The sequence below is a fragment of the Aspergillus novofumigatus genome (assembly GCF_002847465.1).
Source record: "Aspergillus novofumigatus IBT 16806 chromosome Unknown P174scaffold_6, whole genome shotgun sequence".
Lineage (NCBI taxonomy): Eukaryota > Fungi > Ascomycota > Eurotiomycetes > Eurotiales > Aspergillaceae > Aspergillus > Aspergillus novofumigatus.
In genome coordinates this window covers 454,330-470,795 of record NW_020194279.1, presented here as the reverse complement: position 1 = coordinate 470,795, position 16,466 = coordinate 454,330, and the positions used below count along the sequence as shown (strand labels likewise).

At 49.0% G+C, this 16,466-nt stretch overlaps 7 protein-coding genes across 7 annotated transcripts; 3 read left to right on the top strand and 4 right to left on the bottom strand.

Annotated features, from left to right (window-relative positions):
* Positions 1-278: 278 nt before the first annotated feature.
* On the bottom strand, positions 279-1,305 carry P174DRAFT_443476 (uncharacterized protein). The gene is made up of 3 exons (XM_024827839.1): positions 871-1,305; positions 721-816; positions 279-694 (listed from the first exon to the last, which is right to left on the bottom strand). Exons 1-3 carry the CDS (start codon positions 1,140-1,142, stop codon positions 409-411), a joined length of 654 nt encoding a protein of 217 aa, XP_024680088.1. The 5' UTR covers positions 1,143-1,305; the 3' UTR covers positions 279-408.
* A 349-nt stretch (positions 1,306-1,654) lies between these two features.
* Positions 1,655-4,705, bottom strand: P174DRAFT_422654 (uncharacterized protein; the record flags this gene model as incomplete). Its single annotated transcript, XM_024825067.1, has 7 exons — positions 1,655-1,830; positions 1,872-1,980; positions 2,036-2,140; positions 2,189-3,017; positions 3,067-4,258; positions 4,315-4,608; positions 4,666-4,705. The coding sequence occupies 7 exons, from the start codon at positions 4,703-4,705 to the stop codon at positions 1,655-1,657; spliced, it is 2,745 nt and encodes a 914-aa protein (XP_024680087.1).
* A 577-nt stretch (positions 4,706-5,282) lies between these two features.
* P174DRAFT_422653 (LysM peptidoglycan-binding domain-containing protein) lies at positions 5,283-6,239 on the top strand (the record flags this gene model as incomplete). The annotated part of the gene is made up of 2 exons (XM_024825066.1): positions 5,283-5,470; positions 5,525-6,239. The coding sequence occupies 2 exons, from the start codon at positions 5,283-5,285 to the stop codon at positions 6,237-6,239; spliced, it is 903 nt and encodes a 300-aa protein (XP_024680086.1).
* A 757-nt stretch (positions 6,240-6,996) lies between these two features.
* P174DRAFT_443475 (P1 family peptidase) lies at positions 6,997-8,302 on the top strand. Its single transcript, XM_024827838.1, has one exon. It carries the CDS (start codon positions 7,102-7,104, stop codon positions 8,275-8,277), a length of 1,176 nt encoding a protein of 391 aa, XP_024680085.1. The 5' UTR covers positions 6,997-7,101; the 3' UTR covers positions 8,278-8,302.
* Positions 8,303-9,252: 950 nt separating this feature from the next.
* Positions 9,253-9,639, top strand: P174DRAFT_432940 (uncharacterized protein; the record flags this gene model as incomplete). The annotated part of the gene is made up of 1 exon (XM_024825786.1): positions 9,253-9,639. One exon carries the CDS (start codon positions 9,253-9,255, stop codon positions 9,637-9,639), a length of 387 nt encoding a protein of 128 aa, XP_024680084.1.
* A 2,508-nt stretch (positions 9,640-12,147) lies between these two features.
* On the bottom strand, positions 12,148-12,842 carry P174DRAFT_374508 (uncharacterized protein; the record flags this gene model as incomplete). Its single annotated transcript, XM_024822584.1, has 3 exons — positions 12,148-12,330; positions 12,388-12,665; positions 12,722-12,842. 3 exons carry the CDS (start codon positions 12,840-12,842, stop codon positions 12,148-12,150), a joined length of 582 nt encoding a protein of 193 aa, XP_024680083.1.
* Positions 12,843-13,876: 1,034 nt separating this feature from the next.
* P174DRAFT_375077 (uncharacterized protein) lies at positions 13,877-16,309 on the bottom strand (the record flags this gene model as incomplete). The annotated part of the gene is made up of 7 exons (XM_024822609.1): positions 13,877-14,161; positions 14,222-14,404; positions 14,777-15,113; positions 15,167-15,534; positions 15,601-15,744; positions 15,874-15,966; positions 16,028-16,309. The coding sequence occupies 7 exons, from the start codon at positions 16,307-16,309 to the stop codon at positions 13,877-13,879; spliced, it is 1,692 nt and encodes a 563-aa protein (XP_024680082.1).
* Between the last annotated feature and the right edge of the window lie 157 nt (positions 16,310-16,466).

The window sequence follows — 16,466 nt, the reverse complement described above, 5'->3', positions numbered from 1 at the left end:
GTTATCGGGTAGCTTGAGCAGTCGTTACTAGTTGTGTGAGTGATCTTGGGCTAAGGAGACCAGGTTTTCGAAGATGTATTGCGGGTGTTGTATGGGGATTTAGCACTCTAGATGGTATAAGTTGTACTGGAGCGGCCTAACAGCATTGTATATGAATCACAGCCTAACCAAGAGAAGCTTGCTAATATACTCTAAAATCGTCAACTTACATCCCATGCAATGGTAAGTCAATACTGTGAACATCTATGAACTAAGATCTAACAATCAAAACTATACCCATAAAGACGGTAATGCGTTGAAAGGATCAGGACTTTGGCGCGCCGCAGGCTAAGCAGTTGTCAGCCAAAGCATTGCAAATTCGGTCATACCTGCTTCCTGCGCTTCAATTTGTCGATAGACAGACATATGTCAAGGCAAACGCTCAATCTCAGGGGGTTCAGCATACATGATATGCCACAGCGGAGTCAGCAGAAACGAATAGAGTCTGGGATATACCTTGACCACCAACACCTTCTTCCACCCAACACTCTCATCCAGCCCATCATCCTCGTCGTCTTCCTCATTAGGCCCATCCCCTCCACGTCGCCCCATCCCCTCCCGACGAAGCCTCCTCTCCTCCATCTGATCAAACCAGCTCATATTCAACACAATAACATACGCAGTAGAAGTCCGATAATCAGCCGCCCGCCATTCACTCGGCGCCGGGCCCCCAGAACCGACTCCAGCGCTTCCTGATCAACCACAAGCGGATACCCATGCCGGACATCTCCGGGCTGGTACTCCCCATACATAGATCTCATCAACTCCCGATGCCGTCTGCACCATGTTAGTTATAGCATAATTAGAAGTTAGCAACGCGGCAAAGCCTACCGCCAGATTTCCTCCTTAGAACAATTCTCCAGCGCAGGATCCTGCTGCACATTCCACTCAAGCTGGGGGAGAATTGCTTCCCCATCGCGGCCGCGTTCCCGCGCGCTGAGGAGAGTTTTCTCCGCGAAGCCTTTCATGCGCGAGAGGAATTGCTCCCATCTAGCTTCGTCATCGTAGGAGCAGGTGCGGTAGATGAAGAAGCCCCAGCTCTGGGCGCCGGTTTTGGTGAGTTCTTCGCGGACGCAGGTTGCGTCTGTTCTTTCATAAGACATTTCAGAGATGAGGAGGAAAGAGGATAATGTAGTTGATATGATGAGTGAAGGATGGATGATTTGCGATGTGATGTGATGTATTGAAATATAAGACCACTAGGCTAAAAAGGTGTCCGGACATGGTTCCCATCAGTCTAGGGTCTCATATCCATACTTATATTTTTCAACATGATGGATGCGAGGTGATCGTCGCCCATTAGTTGTGGTCCGGTGAAAAAGGGGATTTCCCGGGTCACATGATTTGCATGCCTCTTGGAATCTTCGGTAAGCAGACTTAGGGTTACCAACATATCCATGCAACCGAGTGCTGGAGGACAGGTTAAGGCATACTACGGACGCTATGGAGTTGTCAAGTTGAAATCATCTACGTCTAACAAGGTGAAGACTTTATGCTTCATTACAGCCCTGTGCCCTTGATTTACATGTGCTCATGCAAACATATCCTCATGTATATATTTATCCAAATCTGAATGAAGAGACTGCGCAGCTAGCTATGTATAGGCTTAAGTGCATTAGACAGTAGAGTATGGCATCGTGATAGCAGCCACCGCAGTCTCCATATCTTTCAAGATATCCATGACGGTACCCTTGTTGGCGGGCGGGTTGGCGACGTTATATGCGTTTCGAATGTCTGTTATCCTGCTGGTCATCAGTGCGCGGGCGTGCTTTACAACCTTGGTCATGTAATCTGGTATGAATTCAGTCCAGGACGTGGACAGGTCGGGACACCATTGGGATCCCCCTCAATCAGTTGCAATTGCGTGTTCACGTTGTCGACAACCTGCTCGAACCGCTTTTTGACATCCGCGTCGTTCAGGTATTCAAAGACGGCAAGGATCTGCAAGGAGTAAGTGGCTGTATTACTCGAAGATCTGCTTCGAGTGATCACTTACAAGCTTGAGCGGCTTGAGGAAGTTTTCAATAGGGCCGCAATTTTCCACGGCGTCCTCTAGGTCTGCGTCAAATACAGCCTGATCTGGTGATTTAAAATCCCATAGCTGGGAGAGTAAGTAAATGTGGCGACAGTTGGAAGAAAGGACACTTACCAAAGCCTTCATTGAGTTGATTTCTTTCTGACAGGGCACAAACACAGCTCTGTTGCGACTAGATCCCAGCGCATCAAAAACACGGTCACTGGGCCTTTGTGGAGCATAGGAGCCTGAAACAGGCGTAAGCGTCGACGAGAGCACCGCAGAGCCAAAGTAGTCTTTCCACCATTTAGACCGAATCCCTCCCACTGACATCTGTACGCCGGATGGCAGTATCCCGGAATTCGCGGCCTGTACCCACGCCTTGATGGTTTGAAGCTCAACGATGTGCTCCGTGACAAACTTGCTCATATCAACATCATCGAGAGGCCAATCAATGACCTCCCAATCGTCGCAACTGTTGCTCGTAACATCGAATGCGGTCTCAATGACAACCTGTCCATTGGGGCCTCTATAAAGCTTGCCAATTGACGGGTAAGGAAGTGACTTGAACGTGGCCTCGGTTTTATCCACGAGCAGTACCTTGAATTGTCTTTCTGCGCCTCTTTTCGCGAGGGACGAACGTCTGGTCAAGGTGCTGTTGCTCGTGCTGTTGCTCGATCCCGTGCCATTATCGAAGCCCCCATCGTCGCTCCCGTCGAAGCCCCCATCAATGCTGTCATAATCGTCGCATAAACCAGGATAAAGCTCGCAGATGTCTACCTCACAGACAGGGTTTTCGTCCAGTGAATCACAGGAAAGGACCAAACCAGTGGAACATCCAAGGAAGCTATTCTCGAACTCCCAGAAAAGAGAACTGGTCTCGTTTGAGATCGTATGCGGCGAGGGACCACCCTTATTATTATCCTCATCATCGCCCCCACCCGCAGACCCGGATGCAATTACCCTATGAGAGCTGTAAGCCTGGATCACTGTTGAAGAGAAGGCGAACTTACTTGGCCTGGTTGGAGGACCCAATGACACGGTCCATATTACTATCTTCGGACCATGCAGTGAAGGAGTCAAGGCTGTTTTTATATGTGACTGTTGTAGTGGCAGGGCCCGTGCCAAGACTCACGTTATACGACTTGTCGGAACCTACCTGTAGGGCGTTGTATGTGTTCAACGACGCTTCCGTGAAGGCATTGACGACCTTTCCATCCGTCCCATATTTGTTGAGGGTGATGGAGAGACCGACCCGAGGGCGTAGGTCAATCTTGATTGTCCCTTCGGCTGCGTCAGAGATATCTCCGCTGAACTTGGTACCCATGGCCTCCTGCGCCGTCTGACCAGACGAATCCCCGGCATCATGAGGAAAGTTCTGGACGATGTTGGTACTCGTATAAGCGTGGACGCCGGTGGAGATGTTCCCCGCCAACTCGATATCGGCCACCATTCCGACATCTGCCATAAGTGTAGGGGCAAAAGAGATGATGCCGATGTGGTTGAATTCGTCCATTGTGATGGGGCTGGAGAAGAGGCTTTCCGTGGTGTAGTCGAGGTTAAAGGAGCCGTACATCGACATGTCCAAGTTCATCTTGGCGTCAATGTTGGTATCGACGAAGCTGTAGACCTCCTCGATGTCAATACTGGGACTGATTGTACCGACGATCGATACTGCCATCTTGGCGGTTGCCGAAATACTGCCAGACGCCACGATATCAGCAAACGCTTTGGCCGATCCGCACGATTTGAGACCCGAAAAAATACTCTGCGAGAAGGTCTTGCTGAATGCACTTCCGGATCCAGACTTTTTATTACGCACAGTAGCGAAGCGACTGCCCCAGTCTCCATCGCTGCTGCTGTAGAAGCGGCGGAGCATGGATCGCTTAGACGCCGGACTGGAATCCACGACAGTTTCCCAGTATCCGCCAATATTAGCGTAGTCTGCGCGGAAATAGATTGACCCTGCATCACGCTTCACCAGACCAAAATTGTAGTCGAAGGTTAGTTCCTTAACGGTGGCTTTTGCCAGATGGGATAGATGGGCTGGCAATGATTGATCCTCGGCGACAGAGACCTCGTGAGCGACCGCGTAAGTGGCAGCACCGCAGTTATCGGGCATCTCGATGATGGTACCCGCGAGCCCGTCCAACATCATATGCTCGCAGTCGGACGTCGGTCCGTCATTTGTGCAAACAAAGCGGACTACAGATGTAAATATTAGCCGAGCTTTTAGTACCAAGGGGCCATCAGTGTCTCACCTTTTTGCCGTTTCTCCCCTTGGATTTCATGGCAGTTTAGGAACTCCAGGTCGCTTCTGCTTCCGTCTCTCTTGACCTTTGCACTCGTCACAGCCGCCTCTGGTCCGTCAATGAGAACCCAACCGAAAGCCGTATTGACCGGGTTGCTTCCTTTCGACGCTCCCTTGGGAAATTGTAGATCGTACTTGACATAATCATTCGACGGCGGAAGGGTTGGGAAAATGTCCTTGAGATCAACCGGCAGGAAGGCCTGTTCGGCTGGCGCGTCGCAGCACAGAGCCTTCTGTCGACCCCCTAAATCATTCCAAACCGTTAGCAATGACACTAAACCGCTGCAGTAAGGTCACTTACAGTGACATGAACTCTTGGAGTCACCGTAAGAATTCACCATGAGCCTGCACTGCTTCAGGGGACGTGATTGTCGATAGTGGCACAGCGTACCCGGCAACTTGGGTCATCGACCATTTCATTTACACGTACAGCATTTCATGTCTGACTGATCCGTGCGTGTCTGCACTCTCCACTGACGATAAGAACCATAGACTAACAATAGGGCATAGTACGACTGGTGAATTCTGTGATATGCTTGTCCAGTCCTGGGCCAACCTCACGGAGGAGACCTCAGAGCAGACCTGCTCAGACTGCATGCTCAGCATGCAACAGGTGGAACTAAACTCGCCTATTGGGTATGATGATGATCTTGCTGAGAGTTTTGCATCACCACATTAAGTTGTGGCAACACTAACTATCCCTTTACTTCACCTACACCATATGCCTTGAATGCGACTGCCGCGACCACCACACCCACGACAACAGGGACTGCCGTGCCGACCGCAACAGCAACATGTACGGACACCTACACAGTGATGAATGGAGACACCTGTCAGTCTGTTGCAATCGCTCACAATGTGTCTTCATTCTACCTCGCGTATAATAACAACTTGGATATTTATTGCTCCGACCTCACCATGGGCAGGACGGTGTGTATTCCTGAGACATGCGACGTCTACACTGTCCAACCAAATGATACCTGCACGTCTATTATTCGGACTGTTCCCCAAGATATCACGGTCACTCAGCTCCAGAGTTGGAATCCTAATATCAATCTTCTTTGTGGAAACATGGACAATTTGAACGGCACAGTTATCTGCGTCAGGTAAACAGCCAGCACATTGCATCATGCAAATAAAAAGCTAACAGATGATTCCAGCCCCATTGGCGGTTGGTTGGATATGTTCAACAGTGCCAGCCCATCCACGGCCACGACAGCCGTGCCAGCGCCAACAAATGTTGCCGAAGGAACCAACAATGACTGTGGAAAATACTACACTATCCAAGACGGCGATTATTGTGCCTCGGTTTCCATTCAGATGGGCATTTCCCTTAATGATTTCTACTTTCTCAACCCGGAAATTGACGCAAACTGCACGAACCTCATGCTAGGCATAGCATATTGCGTTGAGGCTGTCGGTGACATCTCCATGTATGCCAATTATACTGGTGGCGGTGCCGTTGAGGTCTCATGCCTTGATGCATCCGCTCCAAGCAGCTGCTTCCAGGACGTCTCCGATCTCCCCTCTGCGCCTTTGATGGCGGGAAATGTTACCCTTCCAAAATACAACAGGACGACTACTCCCAGTCAAACAATTCCGACGCAGACACCGCTACCAACAGCGTCAGGAACTATCGCTGGTTGCTCAAAATATCTCAATTACCAGACTGTCAACTCCACCATCCCGGACGCAGAGGCCTTGGTCAACAGCTGCTCATTTATTGCGAGTTCATATGGCGTGTCTGTTTTGGATTTGGTATCATGGAATCCTTCCTTAAACAGTAATGAAACACTCTGTGCCCTGCAATCTGGGTATAGCTACTGCGTCCTGTTACCTTCCAGTGCAAACTCAAGTCAGTTCCCCTCATCCTAACTTGCCGGACTGAATTAACAAAGGTCTTTACTATAGCCACAGCTTCTCCTACCGATGTATCCTCAAATTGCGTCTCGGTTTTACAAACAGACATTATGGAGGGCACTAGCTCCACGCAGATTAGGTACATGAGAGCTGAACTGAAAGGAAAATGCACAGTATTACATATCTTATTACCCTTACTTTCTTTGAACCTAGCACATACGACCATAGGGTGTGGAAAACAGGGCTTCCCGTCCGCTCAGCCGTACTTAAGCCACACGCCGGCCGGTTAGTAGTTGGGTGGGTGACCACCAGCGAATCCCGGCTGTTGTATGTTTTTTTGTTTTATCTAGGGCTTTTTTTTTTTTGCTTTGTTATGCTTACTGCCTTATCTTCAACCTCTTCATGCCCGTCGCCCCCGTTCACCTGAAGCTCACCTGAACCTCAATACTGCTCACTCAGTGACCCCGCTCAACCCCTGTCCTCCTGCTGTGTCTTCTAGCACTCCCTCTGCGCCTTCTTCGAGCCAATTATATGCTAACTAAGTGCACTAGCATGACTCTGCCGGATTGAAAAAACCGCATCTTCCCCGAAACCAGCCAGACTCATGTGTGTATCAGCTGCGGGGTCAAAGATTTACAACCATTTAGGTGCGAAGATGGAAATTTCCAGGTATCATGCTTCCCGTCTCGCCCAGATTGAGCATCGAGTCGGGATGGGCTAGGCCTAAAACAGATCCCGATGCTAGGCTACTGCAGTAGTAGAAGGCTATTAATCTATATAAAGCGCTGTTAAAGGCAGATTTGAAACTTGAAAATTCACGTCCTTTCGTGCAGCTAACTTCCAACCCATCATTATCTACCTAGATCGGAGAAACACTATGGCAACTATCAATACAATTTCACCTTCAGCACGACCTCGTGTCCGGGAGCTTTTGCCAAAACTCTACCTCGGTCGTCACCGGCCTGGAACCAAAAACTCCCTAACTGATGTCCCGGGTGTTCTGGTTCATACTGAGTCAATCAAGCGCCCCTCTACGACTACCAGCCATGCGGTCAACACCGGTGTAACCACGATTCTACCCCGCCAGGATTGGTTTAACTCCGGCTGTTACGCAGGGTACTTTCGCTTCAATGGAGCTGGCGAAATGACTGGCTCACACTGGTTGGATGAGACTGGTCTACTGAACTCCCCGATCATTCTTACTAATTCGTTCTCGGTCGGTGCATGCTACACCGGGGTCTACGAGTATGCTGTTCGGGAGTATAAGGACAAGGAAACCGGATTGGTGGACTGGTTCCTGCTCCCGGTCGTGGCCGAAACGTGCGATCTTTTCCTCAGCGACATTGGTGCTATGGCAGTTACATCGGATATGGTTGTTCGAGGAATTGACCAGGCCAGCGCCGACCCCGTGAAAGAAGGTAACACGGGTGGGGGAACCGGCATGATGTGCCAAGGCTTCAAAGGCGGCACTGGGAGTGCCAGTCGTGTTATCGATGGTGTGGCTTTCGGCGCTGAGACAAACTATACTGTTGCTGCTTTGGTCCAGGCGAACTACGGCGCGAAGAGAGATCTCCGCTTCGGTGGGGCTCCTGTTGGGCTACTGATGGAGCAAGAAGACGGGGCGGCTGCCGCAGCAGCAGCCAAAGAGCACGATGCAACGAAGGCGAAGGATGGAAGTATCATCGTGGTGATCGCAACGGATGCGCCACTTCATCCGACCCAGCTCCAGCGCTTGGCCAAACGAGCGACTGTTGGGCTGTCACGCGTGGGAGGATGGGGCTCAAATAGCTCCGGGGATATTTTCATCGCCTTCAGCACGGCCGAACAGATTCCACGAGCTCCAGATTTCAGCTGGAAGCCAACAGTTGAACAGAAGGTATCTGTGGTGCAGGATGTGACGATTAACGCCTTGTTCGAAGGTGCAGCTGACGCCACGGAGGAAGCGATCTACAATGCAATAGTAGGCGCTGAAGACATGGAAGGCCCTCGGGGAAAGATAGTCAAAGCGGTGGATCATGAGAGATTGAAAACAATCATGGAAAAATACTTGTAGATGCATATAATCTAAGCCATCACTGGAATAATTCCCTCCTACTGAAGCCACTATATTCATTTATCAGACTCACTTAGAAACACGAACAGATGTCTTTATGAAATATGCAAGACAACTTAGACTTTAACAATCCTATCAGATGTGAAAACTCATATCTTATAGTTCTAGACTAAACCCCAGCCTAATTCAAGTTGCTATGAGAGGCTGGCTATCTACAGGATATCATATAATCTAAAGTACCTTAAAGCAGCATCTTACTAATGAGCGGCCTTATAACTAAGCAGAGACAATAGATAGCGGCATGATTCATTCACTTACGGACAATAATTAGCACACAATAATGAATATCATGCTCGAATCTGGATTCCATGGGATGAGGGCAATCTCGAGTCTCGGGCTACCACTCAAGGAAAATCATTTAGGGCGCGCAGCTGGAACTCTAGCTGAGGAGCTTTGGTAAGCTAAGGATATATGTATCAGGATGCTCTTGATATCAGGCGGCATAGTCGTATTATCGACGCAGACAGTAGTCGCGGGCCTATGACCGGCCCGACTTGGTTGACATTTCCTTGAGAGATTCTCATAGATGCGTATGACAATCTGTGGCTCCCGAGGAGCCAGTCAGGAAAGTCGCTGAGCGAGCTTGATACTGGCGTTGGAAGCGAGGCCGACTCTGGACCGCGCTCGCTCGTTTTCGTCTGCGCACTGAACATTATCTTTGCGCTTGGCTGCTACTTTGCAGACGATATCCCGGTGACGGAGCGTGAGGCAGTTTCCTATACCTTCTTCCTCCGGGCAAAACAGCATATCGGATTGGATATGATGGACGTTCTATCGGCGTCATACAGACGCTGCTGGTCATCGCGCTGTATTTGCAGAGTACGCCGTATCCGCACCGATGCTGGAACTCGATAGGGGTGTCGTGTCGAATTGCCCAGGGGATAGGACTTCATGAGGCACAGCTGTAGACCAAGTATGACCTCGCACCCCCCGAGTGTTCCCTTACCGGGGTCCGAAGAGAAAGAACACTCTTCTGGAATCACATCACCGATGACCTTCTACATCTCCACCATTGAGCTATACCGCATTCTCGACAGTATCCTGTCCGACATCTACCGAGCATGGCGCGGTCGCAGCAGCCCTGGGTCTAGAAGACACACAATCAAACACGGCGGGCTGGACATCATCATCGAACTTGAAGAGAAACTCTTCGAGTACGAAAACAACCTTCCCTTTCCTCAATTGGAACTTTCCATTAGACCAAGCTACCAATCCCGAACAAAACTACTCTCCATCGACAGCGAAACGTCCTCCACACTAGATACCTATACCTTCGTCTCCTTCTCTACCGACCCATCCTGACCCCAACTCTGCTCCGAATGTACCCACCCGCGAACTCAAGCAGACAACCGCCCCAGCTCCAGCTCCAATTCCAGCATCTTATATACCTCCATCCTCTCCAAGTGTGCCGCCGCCTGCGTCCGCGCAGCCATTGACCTCGTCTCCTTCGTCCACGAAATCTATCAGACTTCCGCCACCGACCCATGGTGGTATAATGGCTTCTGTACACTATCCCTTCCTTATGATCTGGTTAGGTATACATCTAATAAAACTGAACAGATACTTCCACTGCAGGGATGGTGCTCATTATGTCCTCCTCCTGCCGCACGACCCTGGCCGAGCTCGACGCAAGTATTGTACACGAAGCTTGGTCAACATGCGAGCAGATCCTCACACGTCTCCACAGCAAACTTCTCTCACGATATCATTTGCTATACTGAAACATAAAGCACATACGACCACAGGGTGTGGAAAACAGGGCTTCCCGTCCGCTCAGCCGTACTTAAGCCAGTATTATCAACGTGGTCAGAAGTTATATGCGCCCTTGAAGGCCTGCTGCTTTATGGGCGAGAGACGCTAAACCATAGGGTGAGTGTGGGTGAGTGAAGGTGAGCTGAGGGATGCTATCCAACAGCATGGGTGAGCATGGGTGATCAGTGGGTGACAGAGTGATTCTATAAGGGAGTGAAACGCCAAGTCTCTTAAACTAATTAGCCTTGAATATCCCCGTCTACATGCCTGCAATGTCTCCGGGAGATACACCCCAATGCTATTATGTGGTCAGCTAGGATACAGGTAGTCTTGTATGCGCATGATAAATAAGACCTCTTGGCCAGCTAGGTACAGGCCCGAGTCACTTGTGCTACATCGCCATTACGTGTCATGAGCACTGGATCCCTTATTATTGGTTCTTCATCTTCCCAGAATATCCGCGCCAAAATGGGGCGCACCTGTTTTGGCGCGGCACCTTGCTTAGTTCGCCAATTTCTGAAAATATATATAGTATTCCGGGTCAAGTCCTACGGTTGGGCAGGGGAGCCGGCATTAGAAAAGAGTGAACTAAGTCGTGGGGATGGGAGGTCTTCGATAGGACCATGACTGAGCCCTGCTCAGCAATGCGCGCCAAATTTGGCATGGCGAGTGCAGGGAAATTGCAATCTACGATCCCGACCGCAGAGTCTGCTACTAGAAAAGACTATTAGATAGAAGGAAGCAGGGCGAAACTTATGCCACAGTGGTTTCTGGCAGTCTTCTCCACGGTCAATGAGATTCTCTGGTGAGACAGTGGACCTCTGAATCGCATGAGAGTTCTTGGGCTGGTATACTTTCTCTTCTTTCTCTTCTTTCTCTTCTTTCTCTTCTTTCTCTTCTTTCTTGATCAGGAGCCGCACTCGCTTGCTGCATTCATCACGCATAATTATGCCAGGCTCGTCGGGTTTGTTCCTCCAACCCCCTTGGACTCTGTAGTCTGACACATCGTTGGCTGGGCGTCAGCTTTTTTGTATTCAGCCTACCCTTCTGCACCACAGCTTCCGCCACGGCCGCAGCGGCGGGCACGTCTTGAGCTCGAAGTATTTGACGCTGACGCTAATAGAACTGGTAAGCCACAGTGAATGATCAAGTTCTGATAATACATACTGCAACAAGCTCGTCGTACAACAAGGTCAGGCCAGTCTACTGCCATATGCCCCTCACCACAAGCTCAACAGGGGAGAGTGGCGTGGCATGAGGACAAGGAGAAAGCAAAGATGTTTGAGATAAGGAGGGTAGCCGAAACGGACTCACATTATCTGAACAGCAGGTGTTAGGCTAGCTATTTTCGGGTGTATGAATGCTACTACTACTAGTAAGTCTGACTTAAGTGAGACTTACCTCCTAACCAATCTATGACTAGTTTGCCTATTCAACTCTCGCTGGGGTGAGAGTTTCTGAACCCCAGACCTGATCTCACGGAAAATGTTGCCAGTGGTTGTTTGATATCAGAAATATTATCAATAATTTGTCATCCGGGACTGAAAACTTCAGAAGTATTTGTCTTCAAAGAATGGCCTGGAGGTTTCCTTTGAAGCGGGCCATGTAGGTTTCCATCCGAGCTTACATTCGCATTTAAAGAAATGAGATATATACTGGAGCAAAACAAATCAATTGCATCCAGTTCATAATGAAAAGACTACCCTTCCAACTGGGACAACTGTTTAACACCGCCTGGCTGTGCCTTTGCGTCAAGCCGCCATTGCTGAGCAATCCATTTCTTAAGCGGGTGCATGAAAGGTGTGACTATGTAGGACTCATTCGCATTTGCAACTGCCAAATTCTCATCATTTGGCTTGCTCTTCTTCGTTAATGTTGGCAACTCCAACAGCTTATACCATTCAATCTTGCTGATTTCTCTCCGAGTACGAGGTTCGAAGTAAGCATCCTGTGGCACCCACGGAACACATATAACCTGCTGTTCTCTCAGGGTGGTCTCGACATACTTGACATCCTTTTCATCCTTCACTAGCCCGGCCTCCTCCGATCGGATCTTGTTCATGCAGGTCGCATTCCCATTTTTCCGATCACCTCAGATGCAAACGTCCGCAGCTTAACAAGATCCAGCTCGAGTAGAGTACCTATTGCTTGCCCCGGGAGCAGGGCTGGTCCGAATAAGTCGCCTTTCGTGAATTGAATCAGCTCGTTCTGGGGCAAAGGTACTGGTGCGGGGAAGATAGGCTAATGAATGTCAGCTTCAGGTCAAGAATCGCATCGTGGACGTAAAAAGATGATTACCATCGTGGAGGAGACAAGGTTGCCGGTGCTATCCCTGCGCCAAACTTCGACAGTGCCCTTTATTCTGTTGTACGACAAGGCAGACCATTTGAGTAGGATCACTAGCACAACAGATGGATTTCCTTTGAGCCACAGGTTTTTGTCACTCCGTAGATGGGTGAACGATTCGCTCCAACCTGATTCTACGACAATGCGAGGGTCAGGGTCTGTGTCCACACGCAGGAAATGATCAGGTTCCTTGACTGATCCTTGGTGAACACCAGTGAAATTATTGAATGCTAAGTTATTGCATATTGTTAGTGCAATAATATAAATAAAAGTAGAAAATTCATACTGGTTCCAACTCCGCTCCAGAGAAGGTCTGCTTCAGCACTGTTGATGATTCCATTCATACCCCATTCCACGAATGCGCGGTTTATCCACCGCTGGTGGACATCATGGAGGCTAATGGGCATTATTTTGAGCCGTAATAGGCCGGTGTACGAGTTGTAGTTTATCCTATTACCACATCATGCTAAGTATTCGAATTCAAAGATCATGTTTAGTATGAATTTGCAAAGCGCGTGTCATACCTTAAATTCTTCCTCTCAACTTCAGAGTCTGCACGTAGCGACCGGCAAATCAGTCCCGCATCATCTGGGCTGAGCGAATATATAATCTCTGTGTACTCTGAGATCTTTGCAAGGCTTTGTCTAATTTCATTAAAGATTCCCTGCGCTGAGGGGTTTGTGATCGGGGGGGCCTGTACAACACTCCGGCTGAGATGGTTTTTGTGCCAGGTGAGGGTGGTCTTAAAGGGAGGGATCTCCATGATGAAGTTGGGAGAAGCAATGATTTGAATGCAATGAAGTGTAGGAAAGTACTAAATGGAAGTTAGGGAAGGGGCCGAGATGGATGTTGGTTAACAGAAAGAAAGAAGGTTAACAGTGTCATTGGAAGAAACCTGGATCACGTGACCAGCCCGCTATACTCAAGAGTAGATACCTGTCAGCCAGAATTGCTGTTTACAGTAAGGGATTACCAAATTCCATGGCATTCTGATTTGGCCAATCAGATCATGAGAGATATACTATATACAATTCAACTCACTGATTAGAATCTGATTCATTTGTATGGCTTCTCATTTCGCTTTTTCCGTCTATATCTCTAGTATAAGATAGTTGCTTAGAAGAATCAGACCTCATCCCTTGCAATCCCGTATATATGCGTTTACCATACGAGAAGGATTAGCCTGAATTGGCTGACAATACCTCTTCTGCCTTACTGCCCTTAAGATACCAGGTAGTGATGTCACTCTGGTATCAACAGATTCCTGAGAGCCTCAAGAGATCTTGTTGACTCTAGGACAGAGTAGTCCCGCAGTCCTTTCTTGCTCACATTAGACCACACTACTACTCTCACGTAAGTTAAAGAAGCTTTTCGCGTCCCTCTTGCTAGTTGTAGTCAAAGTAATTCTAGTTCCTCCTACTGTAGCTGGCATACAGTTGAACTAAGCCACCAGGTCTTCCAGCTCCATTTCCAGGTTTTGGGCCATCGCCCGCTTGAGTATCCTCTGGCGATTGCCAGTCTCGGGCTTATTGATGTATGTTTCTGGGTCACTGTCCAAAAACCCCATGACTGGGACAGCAGCTCCTTCCCCCGTTGGATCACCTGCAGGCATTATCTGCAGGTGATCCAATGGCTCATCAATCCGGTCGATGTTAACATCGAACCCATGACTGTTAAGAGTCATGGCATATTCAGTTAGCTCTGCCATCGCAACTTGCCACTCATGCTATATTGCAGTCAGCGGATTTGTTCCTTAAAAATTTGTATGCACGAAGCCATGGACTACCTTATCCAAAATGTACTCTGCGCGCTCAGCCTTCTTCGCTTCGCCACCGCCATAACCGTGCGCAAGAGTGTTGAGCATTCTTTGCTTTAATTCTCTGTATGCGAACATTGCAGAGAAGATCTCCGACTCTTTCGAATATTTTGCGCGGATTGTAGGTGTATTAAAGACGCGGACTGCTCCCCACTTCGGGTTTTCGCTTGATTGCGCTTTGAGATTGAGTGGGCCCCATGAATTAAATGGACGCAGAGCCGTATTCTATTATGGAATTGTTTATTAGTTCAGAAAACGCCCTTCAAAAGGCTAATGGGGACCCCACATACCAGGCTCTCAAGATCATTCAGGTGAGAAAATGGACCTTTCAGAACGGGGCCCGCAGCCTCTACGACGATTCTGACAATCCCTGCCCAGTTCTTCTGCTCAAATCTATGCATGTAATCTACCATCACATCAATAGAGACATCGCCTGTAGACACCATCTTCTTATCGGTCGGGGGAGGCAACTGCAGAAGTGCTGTCAGCTGTGTCCGCAAATTATCATCCAAGGACGATGGATACCTGTCTCTGAACAACGGTATCTCGCCAAAGGGGCTCCGTTGTGATGTACTGCCACACTTTGATCATGAACTTTTGGATGTGGTCTTCGAGGGAGGTGACCACAATTCTGCTGTCCTCAGGACCAGTAACCTCAGAGGCTAAACGCCATGGCCGCTTGCCATTAGGAAGGTCATCTCTGAATACATATCTTTCCAACTCAGTTTTCCAGTCCCACGTCTTCAGTAGAGAAGAAGATGATTTCGGATAGGAAAAAGATTGATCTGTCCAGTAGATTATATGTTGCAGAACCTTCTTCATAGGCTGCGCAACCCGCCGATTCATCTGGACAAAATCTCTCCTGCGTTCTTTCATTAGCTGCGGCCTATACTCTCACTCAAGTGAGATACATACCAAGACGGGCAGATCATCCCGGCGTTGGCTTTAGCATTCATGTAAACGTCGACATATTTCTCTGTCGGTAGATGAACTAAGAATCCGGGTCGTCTCCAGTGAACTATCCCATCGCCTATAGGGTATCCCTTGTCAAGGGCGGGAAGAGCCCACTCAGTAAACCACTTTTCATTGAGCTGCAGGACACCTTTCAAAACGCCGTCTTCGTGATCCTGCTTCGAGGGGAAAAAGAGACGCCTGAGAAGATCCGGCTTACTTCCTTTGCCAGTAACCTGCATCAATGTCTCCCAATCGACTGACGTTGTGCGTGCATCGCTGAACATAAGGTTTCCCCAGTTAATGACGCGGTCAATTTCTTGTTGCCAAAACTATAAATTGTTACATTAGCCTGGTATCATTGAGTAACATTAGAAAGAATATTGGTCAAATCATACAAACTCGAGTTTTGTATTGCAGATGTCTCCCGCTGTGGTGAAGTTGAAGAACTTCTGCCCATATGCGGTCTGGACATACGTCGCCCACAGCCCGGACCAAAACGAGGTTCTTAAAATTGAAACAATCCTGTCCGTCTGAGTCCCCTTGATGCCAAAATTGCTCTGGGCCCAGGGCTCAAAATTTGATCCCTTTAATGTTTCTTTCCGTTCCTGGTCCGCCATTGTGTTAAGGTCGTGCAGCATTCGCAGAAGGTTGTACCCATCTGTATCAACTTTGTACGGGTCATCTCTATTTCCCTGTAGACTCGTAAGGACGTTGCCTTTGGTTTTGTTCGCATCATAGATGTCGATAGCCCAAAAATATGCCTAGCCGATTATGTTAGCCGTCTCACTCGAATTACATTTGAGGTCTCATGGCCACTACTACCTCAGGCGCTGGAGGTTCCAAGGGCTGTCCATCTGCGCGCTTTGCTCCAGAGCTAGCCAGCTTGCTCTGTTCATCAACAAGCGATACTAGGGCAGCTCTTCTGTGCTGACCAGCGATCAGTGAAGGGGTCGGTAAGTCTGCCGGCCACTCTTTCAGATGAACAAAGTCAGTCAGAGTTCCTCCGTCTGTATTGGTCGCCCGAACACGGGCCTGATGAACAGATCCCTCTCCCTGACCGTCAACGCAGTGTTGGAGATAAGCCTCGTAATCAAAGGACGACATTGTCGCCTTCATTCTTGTTTCCTTGAAGTAACGACGACAGCCTCTCCCAAACCCTTCGATAAGGGCTGCGACATGGTCGCGGTCAATTTCTCGGTTTTCATAGGCATTGGTGTCAAGGATGCGAACGTCGGTGGCGATAGTCCCAAGGTAGGCCTTG